Here is a 26,998-nt window from a genome sequence, read left to right as displayed (position 1 = left end):
CGCTGTGAAACTTCCAGCATGCTAGTGTACGGTGTATAGTTGCGTCGGATATAGGTGTTGTGCATCCACCATGAATTGGTCACGTAATGCTCGGACACTGATGGTTTGTTTGGCTGTCAGGCACATTCAACAAGTGGTGCTGTCTGTGTTTTGATGCACCTATTGCTCGGGTATCCATAGTAATTTCCTATTGGAATGCGAATAAATGATGCCCACCTCCCATTATAACAGTGTGGTGTCTGCCAACATGTAGCCTCGAGTGTGTTTTTTGTCTGCAATATTGCCAGTCGGGGTGGTAATATAATCAGCTCGGCTACTGGCCAAACTTTCTTCTGTGGAGGGGTGGTTCCCATTCAGTGAGCACTCAGTGTATAACAGAAGCATCAGAAACTTTAATAATAGTCTAGTCGTCTACAGGCTCGATGATGCAAACTATTCATATGCGACCCTCCAAAGTAGACTTCACTGTGATAAATATATATATAAAGCATCAACCTTATGAAACTTAGTAGCATCAGGTATCCTACTCTTCGATACCTATAAAATGTAGCAAATCCATTGCTATACAATGACATCATAACGGAGTTTGTTTCCGTAGACTCCGTGTTCAGCATATTTTCTGGTGTTTTGGGGGATACTTGACATATTGTGGTGAGTTTTTCACCAGCTATGGACTTTTAACTATTTACTCGTGCATAACCATAAGCATGGAACAAAACTGTATCAACATACATGCCTAATATTAGCAGACGTGTTATCATGTCGGTGATTTCATCATGGACAGGAAGTTAGAACAACAGGCAAACGTAAAACTCTGTGTGAAACTCCACTTCGGGCAGCACAAAGTTATGATCAGAGAAAATTGTCAGAACGGTGACGGGTCTTCGCGTTCTTCAAACTATTCAGATACCTGTTCTGAATGATAACTTAGTCCATCTTCGGCTGTCCATTCAGGATTTCCTTCTCTTGTAATGATCGAACCACATGTTCCCACTTACTAGTGAATTATGTCTCCAGAAATTGATCAGTCCATCTCCCCTTTCATTTCTCTCGCTTAACCATATTTGTCTACGACACTATCTTCCTTTTTTTCTCCTACAGGGTCATTGCAATCTCCTGTTACAATTACGTATACTCTCCCTTCTCCTTGTCTATAATTTCTTCTATTTCCTCATAATTTTTCTTTACTTCTTCAGTTGTAAATCTGTATTAGCATTAGATCATTTTCCCCTTGTATACTTAACAACAGTTACAAAAAAGCAATGTATGTGTTACCTTTAATTTTTTTCTTTAACGAATATTGTTTTCGATGAAATGGAACTGAAAAAAAACCTCATGTTTCGTGCACTTACGAAGTTAACGTAATAGAAAAAAATAATTATATTTTTTAAACATTGTAAGGATAATTAATTCGAAAACGTTTGCAGCGAATATTTCAGTGAATTTTACTTTGTGAAGAGTTTATTAGTTACATATATTAGCCAGACATATAGTAGCCAGGCATATTAGTAGTATATAGTAATACAGGGGGTAGACAAAAAATCTAAAAACAATTCATACAGACACGTGAGTTTGTCCCTCCACAGTTTGTTTCCAATGTATCATGTGGACCTTCCTCTTCCGTCAGCAGTAATCAGTTCACCTGTGAGTGTCGTGGTGTGAAAGTGGTGCGGTAAAATGGGTGACATGACAGACTTACAAAGAGGCATGATCGTTGGTGCCCGTCTCGTTGAAGCTTCAGTGGCAACAGTGGTGAACATTGTGGGGGTATCGAAAGGAACTGTGTCCAATGTCAGGATGGCATACACAATTCATGGGCAAATGACGTCTGCAAACCACAACAGTGGTCGAAAGACAATTCTGTCAGTTAGGGACCGTAGGGCATTAAAACGGAATGTAGCAGCTAGAAGGAAGACCACTGCAATGAAAATTACTTCTGAACTCAATTCCGGCCTACAGAACACAGTTTCATCGAAACCAGTGCGACGGGAACTTCATACATGAAACTTCATGACAGGGCCGTTATCGCCAAACATCTGGTCACAGCAGTAAATGCGAAGAGGCGTATCCCATGGTGGAAGGACCACAATGCGTGGATTCATGAGCAGTGGAAACACGTAATCTGGTCAGATGAATAGACCTTCACCTTGTTTCCAACACCCGGTCATGTTTACGTGTGGAGACACCATCACATACCTATGATACAGACTGTTTGCTCCCAACTGTAATCATGGTGGTGGTTCTGTTTCAGTATGGGCAGTAATATCGTAGTTTTCTGCAGGTTCCATCATAGTGCTGCATGGAATGATGAATGCTAAGACGTAAGAGGACATTTTGGGGGACCAAGTTTTACCCATGGCCCAAATATTGTTCCCTGATTGTGATGGCATCTACCAAGATGATTTGGCAACCTGTCACGTTGCAAAAACGGTGAAATCATGGTTTGAGGAGCATAGCCAGGAGCTATCATACTTCCTCTGAGTCCCACAATCACCAGATCTGAACATCATTGAGACATTTTGGTCTGAGTTAAAAAGGCGTGTTGGGTCTCATTTTCTCCACCCGCATCCCTTAAGGAACTGGAGCATGTTTTGGAGGAACGATGGTGCAAAATTCCACACACCACGATTCAGGAGCTATTTACGTCCAATAGACGTCGGATCCAAGCTGCTTTGGACGCAAAAGGAGGCCCCACACCATACTAGGTATGATTTTCACACTTTTCCAAAACTGTTAGTTTTTTTGTCTACCCCTGTATATAGTAGTAGTATTTATATAATACCTAGGCATTGTTTATAAATATACTTACCACAACATACGTCGAAAATTTGATAATACTAAAGTAAGACGTACGTTGAAGACTTTCCAGTAGCTTTATTGCCGTCTCCTTCATTTGTGTTAACATTGCAGCTGTCATCGTCGCACTTACATCCATAATTATAATTAGATGCTTATCAAATGTTGGAATACTGTGAGGCATAAAAAAGTGAACAAAATAATTTCCACTTATCTGAAAAGAACAGAAAAAAGAAACAAAATTTTATAAATATTCTAAGAATTATATATAATTGAAAGTAACTATGTTTGTGACTTAAAAACTATACAACTCATGAAACACGTAATCGATCTCAATCTAATTTTCAACATACATTAGGCTCAAGCCTGGGAAGTCTTTTCTTATTTCATTTTGACAGTGCAACGTAAAGCAGTGGGAGAAGGGATATATATATCTGACGTTAATATAGATCAATATTAACAGACGAAAATCATATTCACGAAGAAATTAAATGTCGATTAAAAACAAGGAATCCGTGATATTATTCAGTTCAAAATCTCTTGTCGTCGCGAATTCTGTCCAGGAATTTGAAGCTTAAGATACTGTATGTATAAAACGATAATCATGCCTGTTTTTCTGACTGGTTGCGAAAATTGGTCGCTTACTCTGAGGGGAGAAGATACACTGAACATATTTGAGAACAAGATCCTGAGACGAATATTCGGATCCAAGAGGAACGGAAATGGGGAATAGCGGAAACTTCATAACGAGAAACTACATAATTTATACGGTTTACCAAACATTGTTAGGATCATCAAATCTAGGAGGCTTAGGTGGGCAGGTCATGTAGCTAGGGTGGAAGAAATTAGAAACGCTTTCAAAGTTTTGACTGCAAAACCAAACGGAAAACGAACATTAGGAAGTCCAAGGCGCAGATGGGAGGACAATATCAAGATGGATCTCGCAGAAATAGGAATGCAAAGTAGAAACTGGACCCAGTTGGCTAAGGATAGAAGTCATTGAAAAGCTTTTGTGAACGCGGCATTAAACCTGCGGGTTCCATAGGCCATGGAGTTAGTTACTTAAGTCTTCTTTTCTAACAGTAAAATATGAGTCCGGGCGTATTCTCTCATACTCTGAAGTTCAGATTCTTTTATTAATTCGAGAAAATTCAAAAGCTGAAATATCTAATTCTCATTGCTTGCAAATATTTCCAAATTATGATGCAACCTTTCTGATAGTTCAAAATATTTTCTAGCACAAGTTGGGAGAGCACTTTTCTCGTAAAGTAGATAGCTTCGACCGAGAAAGAAGATTGAACACGGGTAAAGGATCTCTATTTTTTAAGAAAAGAGAAAAACGCTTTCTATCCTCGGAAACAGGAAGAAGTAAGTCGAAAGAGTGAGTTTGGGACTTTATGCTGGCTGAGAATGCGTGGTTAGGCTTTTCCGGTCACAACCCCTATAAAAGTGAGAGACGTATTTGTTGTCAGGCAGAATCCATTTTATCGCGATCTCAGGATACATGCACAAAAGGTCTTTTTTCAAGTTCTCGATGATTTCTAAATACAAACTTGCATTTGTCGTGATCTCGGAGAGTATAATTCCTTTTGAAATGATTTCTTTTAGACAGAGAATACAACCAACATAAATTCCACTTTGGAGTTCTAAAACCATGCTTTGTACGGATTCGGAGATTCACTGGTGTACCGCTCTGAGCTTTGTTTTCTTCTGTCTGTGTCATATCGAAATACCGACTTTTCATTTCCAGTAATAACTTCAGTTACAAAATTGCAGTCACTTTGGACTCGTTTTATGAATTCGACGAATTGTAAAGCTGATAATTCCTCTACCTTCTCCAGCAATGGTTTCCCAATCAAGCCTACAACGAACTACAAAAGTATCTCCCGCCCGCAAGTGCTCTAATTCCATTACTTGGGCTCCAGGTCATTTGCAGTTTTGAGAACGCCTGTACAGATGCAACCCAATTTACACGTAAATTTCACGGCACTGACAGTAGTCCGTAGTCCTGTTCAAATTGTTTATGCAGGTAAAATTCTAAAGTAGGTGACTAACGAAACAGTTCTCCAGTCTAAGATGAATCTCTATGGTGCAGATCGTGTTTTTCCAAAGACCACCATATATTAATCTCAATATAGTTGTGTATGTAATGTATTATTTCTTTATATACTGTATGCTTATAGAAATAAAAATACTGACCACGCATGAAACACAAAATGCATCAAAGTAGCTGAAAATATCAAATCTAGAACAACTGCTTGAATTAAGTTAGTAAATTATTGCCTCCATTGAGAGACCATCTCCAATTCTTCTCATTAAACTTCTTTTTCTTTCTGGAGGGAAGAAGATCTTGCTTGTCACACTGAATAGGCCTGTGTATTGAAATTGAAATTGAAATATTTGAAAACGTTTCAACCTGTCCAGGATTTGAAGCCGGGTCCGACAAATATAAATTGAATGTGCTAATCACTTACGTACCGCGTCACTTCAGTAGTTGAGACCGCAAACGTCCAGAAAAGTGTTGCTAACCCCCTACGATAAAAATGATCTGTTTATTAAATTTTTATAAATCTTATCCTATTTTGTGGTATACTTTATGGTGATTTTATACAATTTATGGTGATTTTATGATATTTTTGTACTGTTTTTTGGTGATTTTTTTAATATTTCTAGTGATTTTATGATAATTTTATACAGTATTTGGTGATTTTTTCATATTTCTAGTGATTCTTTAGTGTTATCATCCAATAAAAATTATTGTAAAATATTTTTGGTAATATATTTGATATCTAAGTTGGAAACACTTGATGGAAACACACAAATGGTTGAGAATACAAAGTTAACTTCCTCAGCCTCTAAAGAAACTTGTTTCTTAATTTTTTGTTCTTCCCTGAAGCGGTGAAGAACAGGTGAATGAACTTGAAGAAACTACCTGGAAAGGGTGGGAGGAAGGAGACACAGGTGCACGAAAGAATGCTAGGAATTCCCTTGTTCAAGGAGTAGAAGTGGGACGTACATAGCGTTTATTGTTATGCAAATTAGGGTAGGTTCTGACAATAGGTCTTTGTTTACAGGAATGTGGTTTATCCTTGAGGGTTTACGTACGCAGGTGGGAACAATGGATGCCGCAGATGTGTGTATATGTAATAAATTAGGGTCAATGACATGACGGCTTCCTTTATCCTTTGTGACAGGAATGGCGTTGGAGTGCATACGTGACTGGATGCATGTACACAGAAGGAATTGTTTAGGGAGCGCAGCTGTATGTTAATTTTTTATTCAGGACAGGAATGTCGTTGGAAGGACTACGTGACTGGATGCACGTACGCAAGGGTTGAATGTTTTGATAGACGAAATTTTTGATAATAGGATGGAAAGGTAAAATATTTAAATCATTCTAGGTTGTGTGGGATTGCCTCTTAACTGGTAGTTGAAAGAACAAAGTGTCCTTGTTGTGTTGTAGTATTGGTTATTGATATTTTTATTGATAGGTAGATAAAATATTTATATTATGTCTAGAGACCATATTGATTGAATAGAGGATGAAAATCTAATCAAGTATGTTAATTTGTATTAATTTATGTTGAAATTTGCATGAATTATAAGCAGTTTTTGGTTCTTAGGAGATAGGAGAATATAGCCTGGTAAGAGGTAGTTCTTTCTGTTCTAACTTGTTTGAGCTTTGAGGCAGGAGGTGGAGCTTTTTACCTTGTATAGAAAGACTCCAGCAAATGAAAAACCAGACTTGGAGAATGGATTTACAACTTTTTATTCCAACCCAAAACTTGTAGGAACCAATAATAAAAGGAAAGAGGAGGGACTATGCAAGAACGAAGAACGAATGATAATTTGATTCCCATTGCTTGAAGGAGGTCCTTTACTGCTTAAAGATCCCTTTTCAATTGGCCTGTCCCCTGTCAACCAGCTTGTTTTATGATCCTGCCACTCGAGGGTAAGGAAGATCGACCCTTCCTTACCTGAGTTTATTTTTATTGCAGGGTGCAATAAACCTACTACCTGCCTTTAGGTTTATGAGGGGTACAATAAAATCTTTACCTGACCAGAGTCTTCTTTCCTTCTTTGCAACCAAACAAGATTCCTTGAAAATATTTTTGGAAAAAATTAGGTTAATGAATTAATTATTCATGAATATTAATTAGTTGGTAATGAAAGGGTTAGAAAGAATGATTTTTTCGTATTTAGCATTTATTTAGCAGTATATTATGATATGTATCGTATAGATTAGTATATATTGTACACACATACCCAGATATTGTGGGAGGAAACGGAGAGAACTCTAAGAAAAGTATCTTATGCACTTTTACGGTCTTTTTACTGAATGATATGGGATTTTATTGATCTTTTAATGATGTTTGGGTGTACGAAACACAGTTGAATCACAAATGACGTATGTATATAAGTACTTTTTGGTAATAGACGTATGTATACGTGTTATTGCTGATATGTGGACAGGAATATATGTGCATGCATATTATGTTTTGTACCCATGTAAGTGTTTCATAGTCACCTTTAACGTAATGTAGGGTTGCATAACTTCTTCTTTGGTGACATGCTTGGTGAATGCAAACACCTGAAGTGTTTGTATTGTATTAATATTGATTTATATTGTAGACTTATATATAGTGACTCTTTATGCATGTGCATTATCTTCAACGTAATGTTGGGTTCCTATTGGTATAATGGTGGATGCATAGCTTATATCTTATTGGGTGTGCTGTGGACATTATGCCTCATTATACATGTAACCTTACCTTGACACGATTGTTAGGATCTCTTGTTATGATTTTAATGCTGCCTGCATAACCTTAACTTTTTGTTTGTTTTGTATGGTTATATATTGTGGTGCTTGACGTATGTAACTGATTTAACCATGTCTTGAATGTATTGTTGAGATATATATTGTGACTTATACGTATGTAAGTGCTTGCTAGACATATTCTAGTTGTATTTTAACCACATATACGATTTTTAATTTGCAAATAATTTATTTGTACATTCTTGTAGAAGACATTATGACGTCATCAGGGTTTGCAGTGCATAATGATTTATTGTATGCTGTCACATAAATAACCTTATATGAACCATATGTATTCTTTTCCTTTATCTTATATAGAATACCATATTTATTTATAAGATATCAATATTTTGTATAAAGGTTTGAACGTCACATAAAGTATTATTAAACCATGTAAAACTGATCGGTAATTACTTGATATGACACAGTATATGTATTCTTCCTTTATCTTATACAGAATACACATACTTCTTAATATGATACCTATTATTGGGCGTATAAAATAAAACATGAATTTGAAAATTGTGTTATTTGTTTATTACCATTAATTCTTGTTCTACACTGGTAGGCTATGTTATTGATTAGAAATATTATTTACATATATTTAGGTGTTTGATATATTTATAAGTATTCAATATAATAAATAATAATGTATTTGCAATATTGATATTTTGAATTGTATATTTCAATATTTACAATATTGATATTTTAATTGTATATTTCCAATATTGATGTTTTCATTTATATATTTGAATATTTACATATTTACATATTTACAATATACTATTTACATATTTTAATATTTACAATATTTACATTATTTACAACATGCTATTTACATATTTATAATATTTACAATATTTACATATTTACATTATTTACAATAACAATATACTATTTACGTATACACATATATACACGTAGGGAAGTGCCAATTGACGAGTGCTGTGAAAATATTTATGAAATGTGTCTCTGTCCGAGATTATGATTATGTCGCTATGTTAGGACACATTTAACATAACATATATACAAATATTTATCGAACACTTATACTAATAATGCTAATTATTCGACACACATATTACTTTGATACCCGTACGGTAATGTTCTAAGCTCGGTCATACTGTGAGGATCAAGTCGACGTCTTTTATTTTTAACTTTTTGATGTGTTTTAGTTTCAGGCCTGGATACAATGACAAACCCCGGCTTTCGAACAATCCTCCCTGGATTGTTTAACTGTTTACTGTCAACTTTATCGCGAATTAAATTATAAAAATGATCAAAATTAATTTCCTGGCGCGTACGATGATTTAAAGTTATACCCCTAATTTTAAATACATAATTTACATTGTCCGTACCAACCTCTTTTAAACGGTACGCATAATTCTTTGGCCCTATTCCTATAAATGCATTAATTTCCCACCCTTCAGGAACTTCGTTAGTTAGTTCACCCAGGTAGGAACCCAAAGAAAGCGGAGGTTTTTCATTACGTGGCTGTACAAACATAATACTATCGGTGTCGCAGTACAACACACGGTCAGGCCCTACTGTTTTTAATAATTCATAAAGTTTTAGACGCGCCCATGAGGTGATGAACGCGGCAAGGACAACATTTGAGAACTTCCATGGTTTGTTTTTGTTCTCAATGTTTTTATACGTTACAATGAGATGCCGCTCTCCAATAGGTAATACAGTTTGCACCTCGTATTGTGGCGCCCATAGATAAGTCAAAAATTTTTCAGGAGTATCGACAATTACCGATTGCGATAAATCCGTTTGCTGTCCCCATTTTCCATATAGTGAATTGAGGAATATTTTAGAAATATACCTCAATCCCGGGTTTTTCCTTATATTATCATAATTTAATTTAATGCCTTCATGGGCATAATAGTCTGCAATATATTTTTGCTGGTCTCCTTTGCTTTGACACTGAGCAGGAAAACCTGAGGCTTCCTGCTTCATTTTTAGGAAGGAATTCACGTAGTCTATGAACAGACTATTTGAATTATCCTCCTCGCCGCCAACCAGGTTAAATTCCCAGATTTCGATAATTTGCAGTATTTTGTATCCCAGCTGTAAAGCTACATGGAGTTCAGGGGTACAGTATGTGCCCGTTAAAGTTCGCTCGGAATCACTATGCACGCAATTGTCAATACTTTTTTCTATACACATACGGCACAACCCAAACAAAAGACGCCCATTACACGCATATGGTAACACCGGAAAATACAAGTCATTTGGGGGTAAAACAGTGCATTTTACTAACCCATGAATACTTTCCACTTTTGGAAAGCCTGGCCCCTTGTATATTTTTGGCTTACCTACAGGCATTGGTTTACGTGCCATCACCCAAGGGTATAACGATGTTACATCATAATATGCCACGGTTTCCTAATTGGTACACTTGTACAAAGCATTAAAGCATTCTGTACGACCACCATGAAAACTATCTTTTGGTATTAGATGATCAACAAGACGTTCACCGCATTCGTGTTCAGACTTACGACCTCGCATGTCAACCATATCACCACATTGAACACAAATTCTTTTTGTTTCGCATGAAGTCTTTCCGCGAGCAATCGCCGTTTTATGATTGGCAAAACATTCTTCTGAAGAAAACAGTCTGCGACAATCACTACATTCGCGTTTAATATCATCATTATCAGAAACATCGTGATACTTCTCGCACATCCTACATTTGAAGTTACACTTATGATCTTCTGTATGATAATATCCTTCCAAACAATAGTGACAATACCCATGTTTGTTCAATAGAGTTCTAATGTTTGTAATTAATTCATAATGTCCTTCAGTATACAAAATGAAAATTTTCTTTGATGCATGTATTCCAGGATAAATTAGTGTAGTCTCGAGTCGATCGGTTCTTTTCGTAGATGACAATTTGGTAATGAGGCGATAGCTTATTTTGGAACTTTTTTACATCCTCAATAGTACATCCATCACGGATTTCAATGTCAACTTTAGCACTGACACACAAATCCTTTGCTTGTTTCAACAATCGTTTAGGATGATTTTTTAATTCGTACATTTGAGTCCGCCGACGATCAGCTTTGGCCTTCCCAAGCACAATACTCTTGGGAAAACAATACACATCCTTTTCTATTGGGATAGTACACTGTTCCAGGTGTGTTACAAGACTGCTATATTTTGCTGAAAACATACTTCGGCCCCTACCTTTACGTGAATCAACAATATGAATTTTGAAAGTTACTTTATCACCAAATAAATAATTTTCATTACTATTTAAAACATTTTCAATACTCTGAAACAAAACCTCGTGACTTAATTCTGACTTTTGACGCCATGATATGTATATTGGCTTTTTGATCGTGGAAGCAGAACTTTCTATTGTCATGCCAACGTACATGTGTTCGTCGACCTCGTTTAACGTATGGTCCTTTACAAATTCAAATAATGAATGAATGTATTTTTCAGGGTCATAAATCCCATTAGTGCGCATACGTTCAATGGTAACTTCCTTTCCTGTTAGTCCAAAATAAGTATAATGTTTGGTTGTACTATTAACAATACGAAAATATTCATCCGTTCCAGCACCATACATTACAGGTTCTGGTGCAGAATTATTGCTACGCTCAGGAAGAATACCGAGAAACTCATTGGACTCATCTGCAATTAAACCGAATGTTTTCCCTGAAGACACAAGTTCCATAAACTTTTCACGAGTTAAATTCCTCGTATTATCTTGGCGAAAGAAGCCTATATGATATAAATCAATAATATATTTTGCAGACTTACATTTCTCCAAAACAACATGAGGATTACAGCCAAAATGCATGAACAATGCTTGCAATAGCTTGGAATAAGCTTCATTGCTTACCCTTGCACCCGTAGCATGGCATTGCGTTAAAACTTCCCATGTAAATAAAACGTCGTTTGGATTTTCATATCCACGCGCTTCTTGTGCTGCCAGCATGGTAAAAATCACATTACGGCCATCCATTGTATCACTGTTTAAGTAAAATACCCACGTTTTAGTTTTCAATTACTATTTGTTAGAACACTATAATTACTTCTTATTTATCAAAGGTGCACTTAAAAGTTTTTTGAAATTACAATGTCACCAACTCCTCTTGAAAATGATAATGTCCCGCAACTTTTACAGTATAACGACGATTCCGGGTCTAGGTCAAAACCCCCACAGCCAAAACCCCCACACTCAAGAAATGTCAAAACGCCCACACGATCGGTCATAACCTCCACACAAATGGACAAATCCCCCAAACGCACGAACGGTCAAAACCCCCACAGCCAAAACCCCCACACTCAAGAAATGTCAAAACGCCCACACGATCGGTCATAACCCCCACACAAATGGACAAATCCCCCAAACGCACGAACGGTCAAAACCCCCACAACCAAAACCCCCACACTCAAGAAATGTCAAAACGCCCACACGATCGGTCAAAACCCCCACACAAATGGACAAAACTCCCACACATAGCAACGGTCACAATCTCCACATAAATGGACAAAAACCCCACACAATCGGACAAATCCCCCACACTCTGAAAATACCGTGATTGCACGTCTTTGTTGCGGCTCTTTACGACGCCCACCTTAGTGTTTCTGTCATTACAAAACAGTGCAAGAAGAATAGTTGCAACATCGGTTTAAGTGGAATAAAAAATGTTATTAAAAGTACAAGGGCAAGACATACAACCAGGATAATTTCAGTGTTGGAGATTTGACCGATTGTGTGGGAGTTTTGTCCATTTGTGTGGGGGTTTTGTCCATTTATGTGGGGATTGTGACCGTTGCTATGTGTGGCTGTTTTGTCCATTTGTGTGGGGGTTTTGACCGATCGTGTGGGCGTTTTGACATTTCTTGAGTGTGGGGGTTTTGGCTGTGGGGGTTTTGACCGTTCGTGCGTTTGGGGGATTTGTCCATTTGTGTGGGGGTTATGACCGATCGTGTGGGCGTTTTGACATTTCTTGAGTGTGGGGGTTTTGGCTGTGGGGGTTTTGACCGTTCGTGCGTTTGGGGGATTTGTCCATTTGTGTGGGGGTTATGACCGATCGTGTGGGCGTTTTGACATTTCTTGAGTGTGGGGGTTTTGGCTGTGGGGGTTTTGACCGGTTCCCGACGATTCAGCTGAAAGTTTATCGGCAATTGCACTAATACTTTCCGATAACTATACTGATAAAATTCCCGTAACTTTTGCAGTTTACCGTAGATATTCTTCTAAGATTATTCGTAAATCCTTAACTACTTTCCAGTAATTGTAATTTATAATCTAGTGTATAAATATTCTTCAAGTTAATTGATTCAAGTTACGCAAAACCAGGGAACGTCTTCAGCATACAACTTCTTCTTTTATACTAATTTGTGATGCCTCTGTTATATACATGCAGACTATTTGATATATTCCACTACGTTTTTTTTCTCGAAAATGACAAACTCTTGTACCTTTTTCAGTATAGAGATGATGCAGTTAAAAGTTTATTGACAAATCTTCCGATAACTGTAAATGTCAATGTCCCGTAATTTTTTATCTAGCTGTTGTGTGTTTACAATTGCAACTCGTAGTGTTCAATCAGAAACGTCTTCACTGCAGCAGTACTTCTTCTAAAGTGAAGCAGCGCCGATTTCGCACTCCTTATATAGATGCAAAACGTACTCTCGTCCCCAGACGCATTCAGTTTGTAATCTCGCACCCAGGTGCATTCAGTTTGTAATCTCGTACCCAGCTACATTCAGTTTGTAATCTCGTACGCAAATGCGTTAAAGAAAAATCTCGTATCCATACGCATTGAATTTGTAATTTCCTACACAGATACTTTGAAATGTACATGCTTTTTCTAAATTAGTATTTGTAATATTACGGACAGTGTTAATTATATTACATTATAATAAGCACAAACTAATTTCATGATCATTACATAACTTATAAATATCTTGCAACACTGAATGAATCAACTTGTATTTTGACGGATCATTTGTATAGTATACATCCTAGAACAGCTAAGCTGTGAACTTGTAAATAATTCGTTTCATATTGAAACTGAACAATTTTTGATTGTAATCTTATAAATGGTATTTTGACGGATCGCTTCATATCTTTTCCGCAACATTTCTAATAGAAACTCGTTAACTTTTGTTCGTTCAATTTCTGTTGGAATCTCATCAGAACAGCTACGCTGTGATCCTACAAATAATTTCGAAAATATTAACATGTATGATCATACTAAAACGTTGGTTGTTAAAAAAATGGTTCTGATCTGTTATCTTGTTTCATTATATGAAACTTAATATTGCGAATGTAAGTATAAAACTAAAAAATACAAAAGTAAAATATAAAAGTACCACTTTGGAAACATTAATGTAAAACTCAAAATAAAAATGCAGAAAGAAAAATATAAACACCATGTTGCAAACTAACATACAAAAAGTAAAATTTAGAACTACCAGAAACAAAATTGTAAACTGAAAATGAAAAGCAAAAAGTAAAAAATTTAAAACACAATGTTGCAAACTAAAATACAAAAAGTATATATGTAAAAGTACAAGTTAACAAACAAACATGTAAACTAGAAAGTAAAAAATACAGAAAGAAAATTTTAAGACAATGTTACAAACAAAAATTCAAGAAAGTAAATTGTAAAAGTACAAGTTAAGAAACAAATTGCAAAACGGAAAACGAAAAATACAAAAGTAAACATTTAAAACACAATGTTGCAAACTAAAATACAAAAAGTAAAATGTAAAAGTACAAGTAAAAAAATGTGAAACTGAAAATGAAAATGGTGAAAGAAAAATTAAAACATAGTTGCAAACTAAAATACAAAAGTAAAATGTAAAAGTACAAGTTAAAAATGTGAAACTAAAAATGAAAATTGTGAAAAAATTTAAAACAGTTGTAAACTAAAATACAAAATAAAATATAAAAAGTGCAAGTTAAGAAACAATAATGTAAAACTGAAAATGAAAATGGTGAAAGAAAAATTAAAACAGTTGCCAACTAAAATACAAAAGTAAAATGTAAAAATCCAATTAAGAAACAATAATGTGAAACTGAAAATAAAAATACAGAAAGCAAAAAGTTTTAAAAGCAATGTTGCAAACTAAAATACAAAAGGAAAATGTAAAAATGCAGGTTAAGAAACAACAATGTAAAACTGAAAACGACAAAATACAATACGTAAAATTTTTAAAGCATAATGTTGCAAACTAATATACAAAAATAAAATTTAAACTACAAGAAACAAAAATGTAAACTGAAAATGAAAATACAGAAAGCAAAAAGTTTTAAAAGCAATGTTGCAAACTAAAATACAAAAGGAAATTGTGAAAGTACAAGTTAAGTAACAATAATGTAAAACGGAAAATGAAATTGCAGAAAGTATAAAGTTTGAAAACAATGTTACAAACTAAAATACAAAACTAAATTTAAAAATACCAGTTAACAAACAAACATGTAAACTAAAAATTTAAAAAAATGCATAACTATATTTCAAAAACAGAATGTTGCAAATTAAAATACGAAAAGTAAAATATAAAAGTACAAGTTAAGAAACAATAATACAAACTCAAAATGGAACTGCAGAAAGTCAAAATTACAAGTTAACAAACAAAATATGAAAACTAAAAAATAACCGCATAGTAGTTGAGACCGCATATGTCCAGAAAAGTGGTGCCAACTCTGTAAAATTTGGGAAACATATGCGGTCTCAACTACTATGCGGTTATTTTTTAGTTTTCATATTTTGTTTTCATGTTTTAAATTTTTTACTTTTTGCTTTTCATTTTCAGTTTACAATTTTGTTTCTGGTAGTTCTAAATTTTACTTTTTGTATGTTAGTTTGCAACATGGTGTTTATATTTTTCTTTCTGCATTTTTATTTTGAGTTTTACATTAATGTTTCCAAAGTGGTACTTTTATATTTTACTTTTGTATTTTTTAGTTTTATACTTACATTCGCAATATTAAGTTTCATATAATGAAACAAGATAACAGATCAGAACCATTTTTTTAACAACCAACGTTTTAGTATGATCATACATGTTAATATTTTCGAAATTATTTGTAGGATCACAGCGTAGCTGTTCTGATGAGATTCCAACAGAAATTGAACGAACAAAAGTTAACGAGTTTCTATTAGAAATGTTGCGGAAAAGATATGAAGCGATCCGTCAAAATACCATTTATAAGATTACAATCAAAAATTGTTCAGTTTCAATATGAAACGAATTATTTACAAGTTCACGCTTAGCTGTTCTAGGATGTATACTATACAAATGATCCGTCAAAATACAAGTTGATTCATTCAGTGTTGCAACATATTTATAAGTTATGTAATGATCATGAAATTAGTTTGTGCTTATTATAATGTAATATAATTAACACTGTCCGTAATATTACTAATACTAATTTAGAAAAAGCATGTACATTTCAAAGTATCTGTGTAGGAAATTACAAATTCAATGCGTATGGATACGAGATTTTTCTTTAACGCATTTGCGTACGAGATTACAAACTGAATGTAGCTGGGTACGAGATTACAAACTGAATGCACCTGGGTGCGAGATTACAAACTGAATGCGTCTGGGGACGAGAGTACGTTTTGCATCTATATAAGGAGTGCGAAATCGGCGCTGCTTCACTTTAGAAGAAGTACTGCTGCAGTGAAGACGTTTCTGATTGAACACTACGAGTTGCAATTGTAAACACACAACAGCTAGATAAAAAATTACGGGACATTGACATTTACAGTTATCGGAAGATTTGTCAATAAACTTTTAACTGCATCATCTCTATACTGAAAAAGGTACAAGAGTTTGTCATTTTCGAGAAAAAAAACGTAGTGGAATATATCAAATAGTCTGCATGTATATAACAGAGGCATCACAAATTAGTATAAAAGAAGAAGTTGTATGCTGAAGACGTTCCCTGGTTTTACGTAACTTGAATCAATTAACTTGAAGAATATTTATACACTAGATTATAAATTACAATTACTGGAAAGTAGTTAAGGATTTACGAATAATCTTAGAAGAATATCTACGGTAAACTGCAAAAGTTACGGGAATTTTATCAGTATAGTTATCGGAAAGTATTAGTGCAATTGCCGATAAACTTTCAGCTGAATCGTCGTTATACTGTAAAAGTTGCGGGACATTATCATTTTCAAGAGGAGTTGGTGACATTGTAATTTCAAAAAACTTTTAAGTGCACCTTTGATAAATAAGAAGTAATTATAGTGTTCTAACAAATAGTAATTGAAAACTAAAACGTGGGTATTTTACTTAAACAGTGATACACTGGATGGCCGTAATGTGATTTTTACCATACTGGCAGCACAAGAAGCGCGTGGATATGAAAATCCAAACGACGTTTTATTTACATGGGAAGTTTTAACGCAATGCCATGCTACGGGTGCAAGGGTAAGCAATGAAGCTTATTCCAAGCTATTGCAAGCACTGTTCATGCATTTTGGCTGTAATCCTCATGTTGTTTTGGAGAAATGTAAGTCTGCAAAATATATTATTGATTTATATCATATAGGCTTCTTTCGCCAAGATAATACGAGGAATTTAACTCGTGAAAAGTTTATGGAACTTGTGTCTTCAGGGAAAACATTCGGTTTAATTTCAGATGAGTCCAATGAGTTTCTCGGTATTCTTCCTGAGCGTAGCAATAATTCTGCACCAGAACCTGTAATGTATGGTGCTGGAACGGATGAATATTTTCGTATTGTTAATAGTACAACCAAACATTATACTTATTTTGGACTAACAGGAAAGGAAGTTACCATTGAACGTATGCGCACTAATGGGATTTATGACCCTGAAAAATACATTCATTCATTATTTGAATTTGTAAAGGACCATACGTTAAACGAGGTCGACGAACACATGTACGTTGGCATGACAATAGAAAGTTCTGCTTCCACGATCAAAAAGCCAATATACATATCATGGCGTCAAAAGTCAGAATTAAGTCACGAGGTTTTGTTTCAGAGTATTGAAAATGTTTTAAATAGTAATGAAAATTATTTATTTGGTGATAAAGTAACTTTCAAAATTCATATTGTTGATTCACGTAAAGGTAGGGGCCGAAGTATGTTTTCAGCAAAATATAGCAGTCTTGTAACACACCTGGAACAGTGTACTATCCCAATAGAAAAGGATGTGTATTGTTTTCCCAAGAGTATTGTGCTTGGGAAGGCCAAAGCTGATCGTCGGCGGACTCAAATGTACGAATTAAAAAATCATCCTAAACGATTGTTGAAACAAGCAAAGGATTTGTGTGTCAGTGCTAAAGTTGACATTGAAATCCGTGATGGATGTACTATTGAGGATGTAAAAAAGTTCCAAAATAAGCTATCGCCTCATTACCAAATTGTCATCTACGAAAAGAACCGATCGACTCGAGACTACACTAATTTATCCTGGAATACATGCATCAAAGAAAATTTTCATTTTGTATACTGAAGGACATTATGAATTAATTACAAACATTAGAACTCTATTGAACAAACATGGGTATTGTCACTATTGTTTGGAAGGATATTATCATACAGAAGATCATAAGTGTAACTTCAAATGTAGGATGTGCGAGAAGTATCACGATGTTTCTGATAATGATGATATTAAACGCGAATGTAGTGATTGTCGCAGACTGTTTTCTTCAGAAGAATGTTTTGCCAATCATAAAACGGCGATTGCTCGCGGAAAGACTTCATGCGAAACAAAAAGAATTTGTGTTCAATGTGGTGATATGGTTGACATGCGAGGTCGTAAGTCTGAACACGAATGCGGTGAACGTTATTGTAAAATGTGTTATACGTTTGTAAACGATGATCACATTTGTTTTGTACAGGCTGCTTCTTTGCAACATGTAGAAGCCTTTTATATATCATCTTTGATGTAGAAACGATGTTACTTCCTAAAAATGAACAGGGAGAACAAGAACATTACGTGAATTTCGTAAATTGTATTCATGCCTGTTACAAGTGTAAGGACGCAAAGCTGGATGATCCTTGCTTTGTATGCGGAGATAAAAATGGTATCCGTTCGTTTGATTTCCAAGACATTGATGGATTTGTTAATCATGTATTAATAACTCGACCAATGTTTAAAAAAATCATTGTACTTTCCCATAATGGGACTAATTATGATATGCAGTTCTGTGCTAAAACTTTGATAACGAGCCATCATCATACACCTGAAGTAATAATGTCAGGGCAAAAAATTGTTGAAATGCGTTTAGGACAAAAGATTTACTTCCGTGACACGTATTTGTATATGGGAGTAAAATTATCAAAACTCCCTACAACTTTAGGTCTATCTGGAAATTTGAAAAAGGGAGATTTCCCATATCTATTTAACACTTTAGAAAATCAAAATTATGTAGGTCCGGTTCCCGCTATTGAATATTTTGATCCTGACTCGCGAAGCACGGAAGAAAGACAACAACTAATCGCCTGGCACCAAGAACGTGCTGCTAGTGGCGAGGAGTATGATCTCCAAAAGGAGATGGTGGAGTATTGTCGAAATGATGTCAAAATTTTAGCAGAAGCTGCAATTAAATTTTCAAACTTAATTGAGGAAAAAACGAATGGCATTCAATGTTTTATCGTCGCACCTACTATTGCTGGTTTGGCCATACTGACCTATCGTACCTTATATTTGCCTAAAGAAATTATTCCAATTATTCCACCCTATGGGTTCGACTATCGTGACCGACAAAGCCTGAAGGCAATGTACTGGTTACGGTATTTAGAACGTACCAGGGATAATAAAATCCAACATTCCGGGAATGGCTTGGAAAAACGATTTGGGAGGTATAAGGTTGATGGGTTTGAACCTCGAACGAATACAGTTTTTGAATTTCATGGGTGTTTTTTCCACGGGTGTTTAACCTGCTATCCTACACTTCAACACGTGTCTTTGGATTCCACCTCTAAGCAAGGTACATCCTTACAAGACCGGTATGAAAGAACCATCACGAAAATAGCATTCCTAAAAAATTAAATCTTAATGTTGTTCAAATGTGGGAATGCGAATGGGATCATTGGGTGAAAACTAATAAGTCCATGCAGGAGTTTATTCAAACTCACTGTAAGGATCTTGTTGATCATCTAATACCAAAAGATAGTTTTCATGGTGGTCGTACAGAATGCTTTAATGCTTTGTACAAGTGTAGCAGTGAGGAAACCGTGGCATATTATGATGTAACATCGTTATACCCTTGGGTGATGGCACGTAAACCAATGCCTGTAGGTAAGCCAAAAATATACAAGGGGCCAGACTTTCCAAAAGTGGAAAGTATTCATGCGTTAGTAAAATGCACTGTTTTACCCCCAAATGACTTGTATTTTCCGGTGTTACCATATGCGTGTAATGGGCGTCTTTTGTTTGGGTTATGCCGTACGTGTATAGAAAAAAGTATTGACAATTGCGTGCATAGCGATTCCGAGCGAACTTTAACGGGCACATACTGTACCTCTGAACTCCATGTAGCTTTACAGCTGGGATACAAAATACTGCAAATTATCGAAATCTGGGAATTTAACCTGGTTGGCGGCGAGGAGGATAATTCAAATAGTCTGTTTAAAGACTACGTGAATTCCTTTCTAAAAATGAAGCAGGAAGCCTCAGGTTTTCCTGCTCAGTGTCAAAGCAAAGGAGACCAGCAAAAATATATTGCAGACTATTATGCCCATGAAGGCATTAAATTAAATTATGATAATATAAGGAAAAACCCGGGATTGAGGTATATTTCTAAAATATTCCTTAATTCACTATATGGAAAATGGGGACAGCAAACGGATTTATCGCAATCGGTAATTGTCGATACTCCGGAAAAATTTTTGACTTATCTATGGGCGCCACAATACGAGGTGCAAACTGTATTACCTATTGGAGAGCGGCATCTCATTGTAACGTATAAAAACATTGAGAACAAAAACAAACCATGGAAGTTCTCAAATGTTGTCCTTGCCGCGTTCATCACCTCATGGGCGCGTCTAAAACTTTATGAATTATTAAAAACAGTAGGGCCTGACCGTGTGTTGTACTGCGACACCGATAGTATTATGTTTGTACAGCCACATAATGAAAAACCTCCGCTTTCTTTGGGTTCCTACCTGGGTGAACTAACTAACGAAGTTCCTCAAGGGTGGGAAATTAATGCATTTATAGGAATAGGGCCAAAGAATTATGCGTACCGTTTAAAAGAGGTTGGTACGGACAATGTAAATTATGTATTTAAAATTAGGGGTATAACTTTAAATCATCGTACGCGCCAGGAAATTAATTTTGATCATTTTTATAATTTAATTCGCGATAAAGTTGACAGTAAACAGTTAAACAATCCAGGGAGGATTGTTCGAAAGCCGGGGTTTGACATTGTATCCAGGCCTGAAACTAAAACACATCAAAAAGTTAAAAATAAAAGACGTCGACTTGATCCTCACAGTATGACCGAGTTTAGAACATTACCGTACGGGTATCAAAGTAATATGTGTGTCGAATAATTAGCATTATTAGTATAAGTGTTCGATAAATATTTGTATATATGTTATGTTAAATGTGTCCTAACATAGCGACATAATCATAATAATCTCGGACAGAGACACATTTCATAAATATTTTCACAGCACTCGTCAATTGGCACTTCCCTACGTGTATATATGTGTATACGTAAATAGTATATTGTTATTGTAAATAATGTAAATATGTAAATATTGTAAATATTATAAATATGTAAATAGCATGTTGTAAATAATGTAAATATTGTAAATATTAAAATATGTAAATAGTATATTGTAAATATGTAAATATGTAAATATTCAAATATATAAATGAAAACATCAATATTGGAAGTATACAATTAAAATATCAATATTGTAAATACTGAAATATACAATTCAAAATATCAATATTGCAAATACATTATTATTTATTATATTGAATACTTATAAATATATCAAATACCTAAATATATGTAAATAATATCTCTAATCAATAACATAGCCTACCAGTGTAGAACAAGAATTAATGGTAATAAACAAATAACACAATTTTCAAATTCATGTTTTATTTTATACACCCAATAATAGGTATCATATTAAGAAGTATGTGTATTCTGTATAAGATAAAGGAAGAATACATATACTGTGTCATATCAAGTAATTACCGATCAGTTTTACATGGTTTAATAATACTTTATGTGACGTTCAAACCTTTATACAAAATATTGATATCTTATAAATAAATATGGTATTCTATATAAGATAAAGGAAAAGAATACATATGGTTCATATAAGGTTATTTATGTGACAGCATACAATAAATCATTATGTACTGCAAACCCTGATGACGTCATAATGTCTTCTACAAGAATGTACAAATAAATTATTTGCAAATTAAAAATCGTATATGTGGTTAAAATACAACTAGAATATGTCTAGCAAGCACTTACATACGTATAAGTCACAATATATATCTCAACAATACATTTAAGACATGGTTAAATCAGTTACATACGTCAAGCACCACAATATATAACCATACAAAACAAACAAAAAGTTAAGGTTATGCAGGTAGCATTAAAATCATAACAAGAGATCCTAACAATCGTGTCAAGGTAAGGTTACATGTATAATGAGGCATAATGTCCACAGTACACCCAATAAGATATAAGCTATGCATCCACCATTATACCAATAGGAACCCAACATTACGTTGAAGATAATGCACATGCATAAAGAGTCACTATATATAAGTCTACAATATAAATCAATATTAATACAATACAAACACTTCAGGTGTTTGCATTCACCAAGCATGTCACCAAAGAAGAAGTTATGCAACCCTACATTACGTTAAAGGTGACTATGAAACACTTATATGGGTACAAAACATAATATGCATGCACATATATTCCTGTCCACATATCAGCAATAACACGTATACATACGTCTATTACCAAAAAGTACTTATATACATACGTCATTTGTGATTCAACTGTGTTTCGTACACCCAAACATCATTAAAAGATCAATAAAATCCCATATCATTCAGTAAAAAGACCGTAAAAGTGCATAAGATACTTTTCTTAGAGTTCTCTCCGTTTCCTCCCACAATATCTGGGTATGTGTGTACAATATATACTAATCTATACGATACATATCATAATATACCGCTAAATAAACGCTAAATACGAAAAAATCATTCTTTCTAACCCTTTCATTACCAACTAATTAATATTCATGAATAATTAATTCATTAACCTAATTTATGCAAAAAATATTTTAAAGAAATCTTGTTTGGTTGCAAAGAAGGAAAGAAGACTCTGGTCAGGTAAAGATTTTATTGTACCCCTCATAAACCTAAAGGCAGGTAGTAGGTTTATTGCACCCTGCAATAAAAATAAACTCAGGTAAGGAAGGGTCGATCTTCCTTACCCTCGAGTGGCAGGATCATAAAACAAGCTGGTTGACAGGGGACAGGCCAATTGAAAAGGGATCTTTAAGCAGTAAAGGACCTCCTTCAAGCAATGAGAATCAAATTATCATTCGTTCTTCGTTCTTGCATAGTCCCTCCTCTTTCCCTTTATTATTGGTTCCTACAAGTTTTGGGTTGGAATAAAAAGTTGTAAATCCATTCTCCAAGTCTGGTTTTTCATTTGCTGGAGTCTTTCTATACAAGTTAACAAGCTCCACCTCCTGCCTCAAAGCTCAAACAAGTTAGAACAGAAAGAACTACCTCTTACCAGGCTATATTCTCCTATCTCCTAAGAACCAAAAACTGCTTATAATTCATGCAAATTTCAACATAAATTAATACAAATTAACATACTTGATTAGATTTTCATCCTCTATTCAATCAATATGGTCTCTAGACATAATATGAATATTTTATCTACCTATCAATAAAAATATCAATAACCAATACTACAACACAACAAGGACACTTTGTTCTTTCAACTATCTATTAAAAGGCCTCCCTACAATGATATAAATATTTTACTTTTCCACCCATTATCAAAAATTTCGTCTATCAAAACATTCAACCCTTGCGTACGTGCATCCAGTCACGTAGTCCTTCCTACGACATTCCTGTCCTGAATAAAAAATTAACATACAGCTGCGCTCCCTAAACAATTCCTTCTGTGTACATGCATCCAGTCACGTACGCACTCCAACGTCATTCCTGTCACAAAGGATAAAGGAAGCCGTCATGTCATTGACCCTAATTTATTTCATATACACACATCTGCGGCATCCATTGTTCGTACACGTGTACGTGAACCCTCAAGGGTAAACGACATTCCTGTAAACAAAGACCTATTGTCAGAACCTACCCTAATTTGCATAACAATAAACGCTATGTACGTCCCACTTCTACTCCTTGAACAAGGGAATTCCTAGCATTCTTTCGTGCACCTGTGTCTCCTTCCTCCCACCCTTTCCAGGTAGTTTCTTCAAGTTCATTCAACTGTTCTTCACCGCTTCAGGGAAGAACAAAAAATAAAGAAACAAGTTTCTTTAGAGGCTGAGGAAATTAACTTTGTATTCTCAACCATTTGTGTGCTTCCAACAAGTGTTTCCAACTTAGATATCAAATATATTACCAAAAATATTTTACAATAATTTTTATTGGATGATAACACTAAAGAATCACTAGAAATATGAAACAATCACAAAATACTGTATAAAATTATCATAAAATCACTAGAAATATTAAAAAAATCACCAAAAAACAGTATAAAAATATCATAAAATCACCATAAATTGTATAAAATCACCATAAAGTATATCACAAAATAGGATAAAATTTATAAAAATTTAATAAACAGATCATTTTTATCGTAGGGGGTTAGCAACACTTTTCTGGACGTTTGCGGTCTCAACTACTCACTTCATCTTTCATCTAAACTTTTAGCTAGTTAAAATCGGTGCATGTAAAACTAAACAAAATACTAATTCTCGTATAAGGAGACGTTCTTTATGATTGTCACAATGCCTTACTTGATATTTCCTTTTTTTAACTCAAAAAGAAGTTATACAGACCTTCGTCAATGAGGAAACTATCACGAAATATTCTTCAGGTTGAGACTATCTCGTCGTTTTTAACTGTCCCCAATTTAAATTACTATTAGATCTTCCTAATCGTAACATCTAGTTTCCAAAGAAGAAAAGCTGGCAGTATTTACGACAATCTCAAGTGTTTTAGTATTCGCGCGGTACCCTGTATTATATTTTGCGCGCTACACTAGCCAGCTGTTTGAAGTTGGTCATGTAAAATGTACAGATAAAAGTTGGGCAAGAGACCAGAAATTAACCAACTTTTGTGAGTCTTCTAAACCGTTCCTACTACTACTACTACAACTACTACTACTATTAATGTTTACACTACTAATACTATTGCTTCTATTACTACTAGTAGTTTAACTACTACTATGACTACTATTACTTTTACTGTGGATCCGTATAGTAACGCGGCAAGTTTATTTTGATGATAAAATGTTATGAAAATTTGAAAAAGAATCGGTAAATCAATCTTTTGAGTACTATTTTTAATCTTATTTTAATGATTTTTTTCGAAAATTAAATAAAAATACTTTCCTTGGGTAGAGTTTGAATCCACGCCAAAAACGATTTACAATACTAGCATGTTGCTGTAGCATGCTCGGCTAAGAGGGCCGATAGTTGCCCCCAACTTTCCGCTGTAAACAATGGTTTCCCTTGAACTTGAGGATTTTTAATACCTTTCCTTCTCTTCTTTTCTTTTCCCCCCGAATTTTGCGCTCCATTATTTGGGTGCCCGGGGCCATAGTCCCTCTCGCTCCCCTCACGGCATGTCTCTGTGCCTGTCAATTTTCGAAACACTATAAAGGTCAATTTCTCCTTCATGCCCTTGCGTGTTTGTATGTCTTTTTACTTGTCAATTTAATTTTGAATTCTCTAGACTATTCTCCCTGCATAATACTTTACTATTTTATCATGACTGAAATCAGAAACTTTCACTATTGTTACATTGGAATCGTAAAAGTGTGTAATTACTGAATTCACTGCACATCCAGTTTTTTCCTTCTCCCAGAACAGTGATGTCTTAGAGTAGTGACTTAACCGTTAGTTTCATAACGTTGGGGTCGCGGGTTCGATTACCGCTGAGGCAATCAAGGATTTTTTTATAATTTTCAATATTGATACTTCTCATGTATACTAACATAAAAAATATTCAATTTCTCTTGTTCGCAGAGTTCACATAAACATTACTTACCCATACAGAAAAATTATGTAATAATTGCCACGACGGGATTTGAAACCAGGTAGCTGCAATGGGAGTTTCCTGCTTTCACAAATTGTTTTTTTAACAAATCTAAACAAATGGGGTATTGTTTGCCACTGACACTTCATGACCTTTTGACGTATTCTAAACACTACAGGGACACAACACAGAAATACCGAGGACAGTTAAAATTCCGACCTTGCTCCTCACAGCAACTCGAATCCCCAATGTATTGCGCCTCATAGTCAGAAGTCGAACGCCCGAGATCACTCGACTAGTGCAACCTGCTCAATTTACTGCAAATTCCTCATATGAATATAAGAAAATAAACTAGTAGTTATGGAACATAAACATATAACTATATATTTCTGCACGTCTTGATACAATTTTAAAAAATGTGAAAATAATTTCTCTTGTCTTTTCTTCTATGGAAATTATAAGAGTTATGGTAAAGACAAAATTTAATGTAAATCGGGGTCATCGCTGTAACCAATGATGTAGCCTCAACTTGAAGAACGTTTCGTGATATTTTCCTCATTGAGGAACGTCTATATAACTTGTTTTTCAGTTAAGCAAGGCACTCTCGATTAAGTCATTGCGACGCTCACGTAAGCATTAGTATCTTGTGTATATTTTCCATGAACCAACTAGCATTTTTTGTGGAAGATGGAGTGGCGCAGGAGGAGATCGGTTAGCTCATTGAACTTCCCTTCGGTAGACCATGGTAAAATCCTGGTCAAGCTGAAACTCTTTCATATGTTTCACTTTCAACGCATACTCAGTGCGACAAGCAAGATCTTCTCTTGCCTAGAAAGAAAAAGATGTTGAAATAAGGAGAATTGGAGAAGGTCTGTGAATGGAGACAGTGATTTACAAACTTATTTTCAGCAGTTGTTTTAGATTTGATATTTTCATCTACTTTCAAGCATTTTCTGATTCATGCGTGATCAGTGTTTTCTTTCTTTGAATATACAGTATATAATGAAAGAATACACAGTAATATTGAGATTAACAAATGGTGTTCATTGGACAACGCGCTCTGAATCAGTGTTTCATCTCAGAATGGAGAAATGTTTCGTGCGTCATCTACTCACAATTTTACTT

At 34.9% G+C, this 26,998-nt stretch overlaps 1 protein-coding gene across 1 annotated transcript in view; it reads right to left on the bottom strand.

The window, feature by feature from the left end:
• LOC145692014 (inter-alpha-trypsin inhibitor heavy chain H4-like) overlaps positions 1-26,998 on the bottom strand; it is a 199,556-nt gene that overhangs the window by 60,644 nt on the left and 111,914 nt on the right. The window contains exon 7 of the mRNA XM_081767312.1: positions 2,810-3,010. Coding sequence (XP_081623438.1) covers positions 2,810-3,010 — 201 coding nt within the window. The remainder of the gene's footprint in view (positions 1-2,809; positions 3,011-26,998) is intronic.

Source organism: Thermobia domestica, chromosome 8 (genome assembly GCF_964235325.1).
Source record: "Thermobia domestica chromosome 8, izTheDome1.hap1.1, whole genome shotgun sequence".
Lineage (NCBI taxonomy): Eukaryota > Metazoa > Arthropoda > Insecta > Zygentoma > Lepismatidae > Thermobia > Thermobia domestica.
The sequence above is the reverse complement of the archived record's forward strand: the minus strand, read 5'-3'. Positions and strand labels throughout refer to the sequence as shown.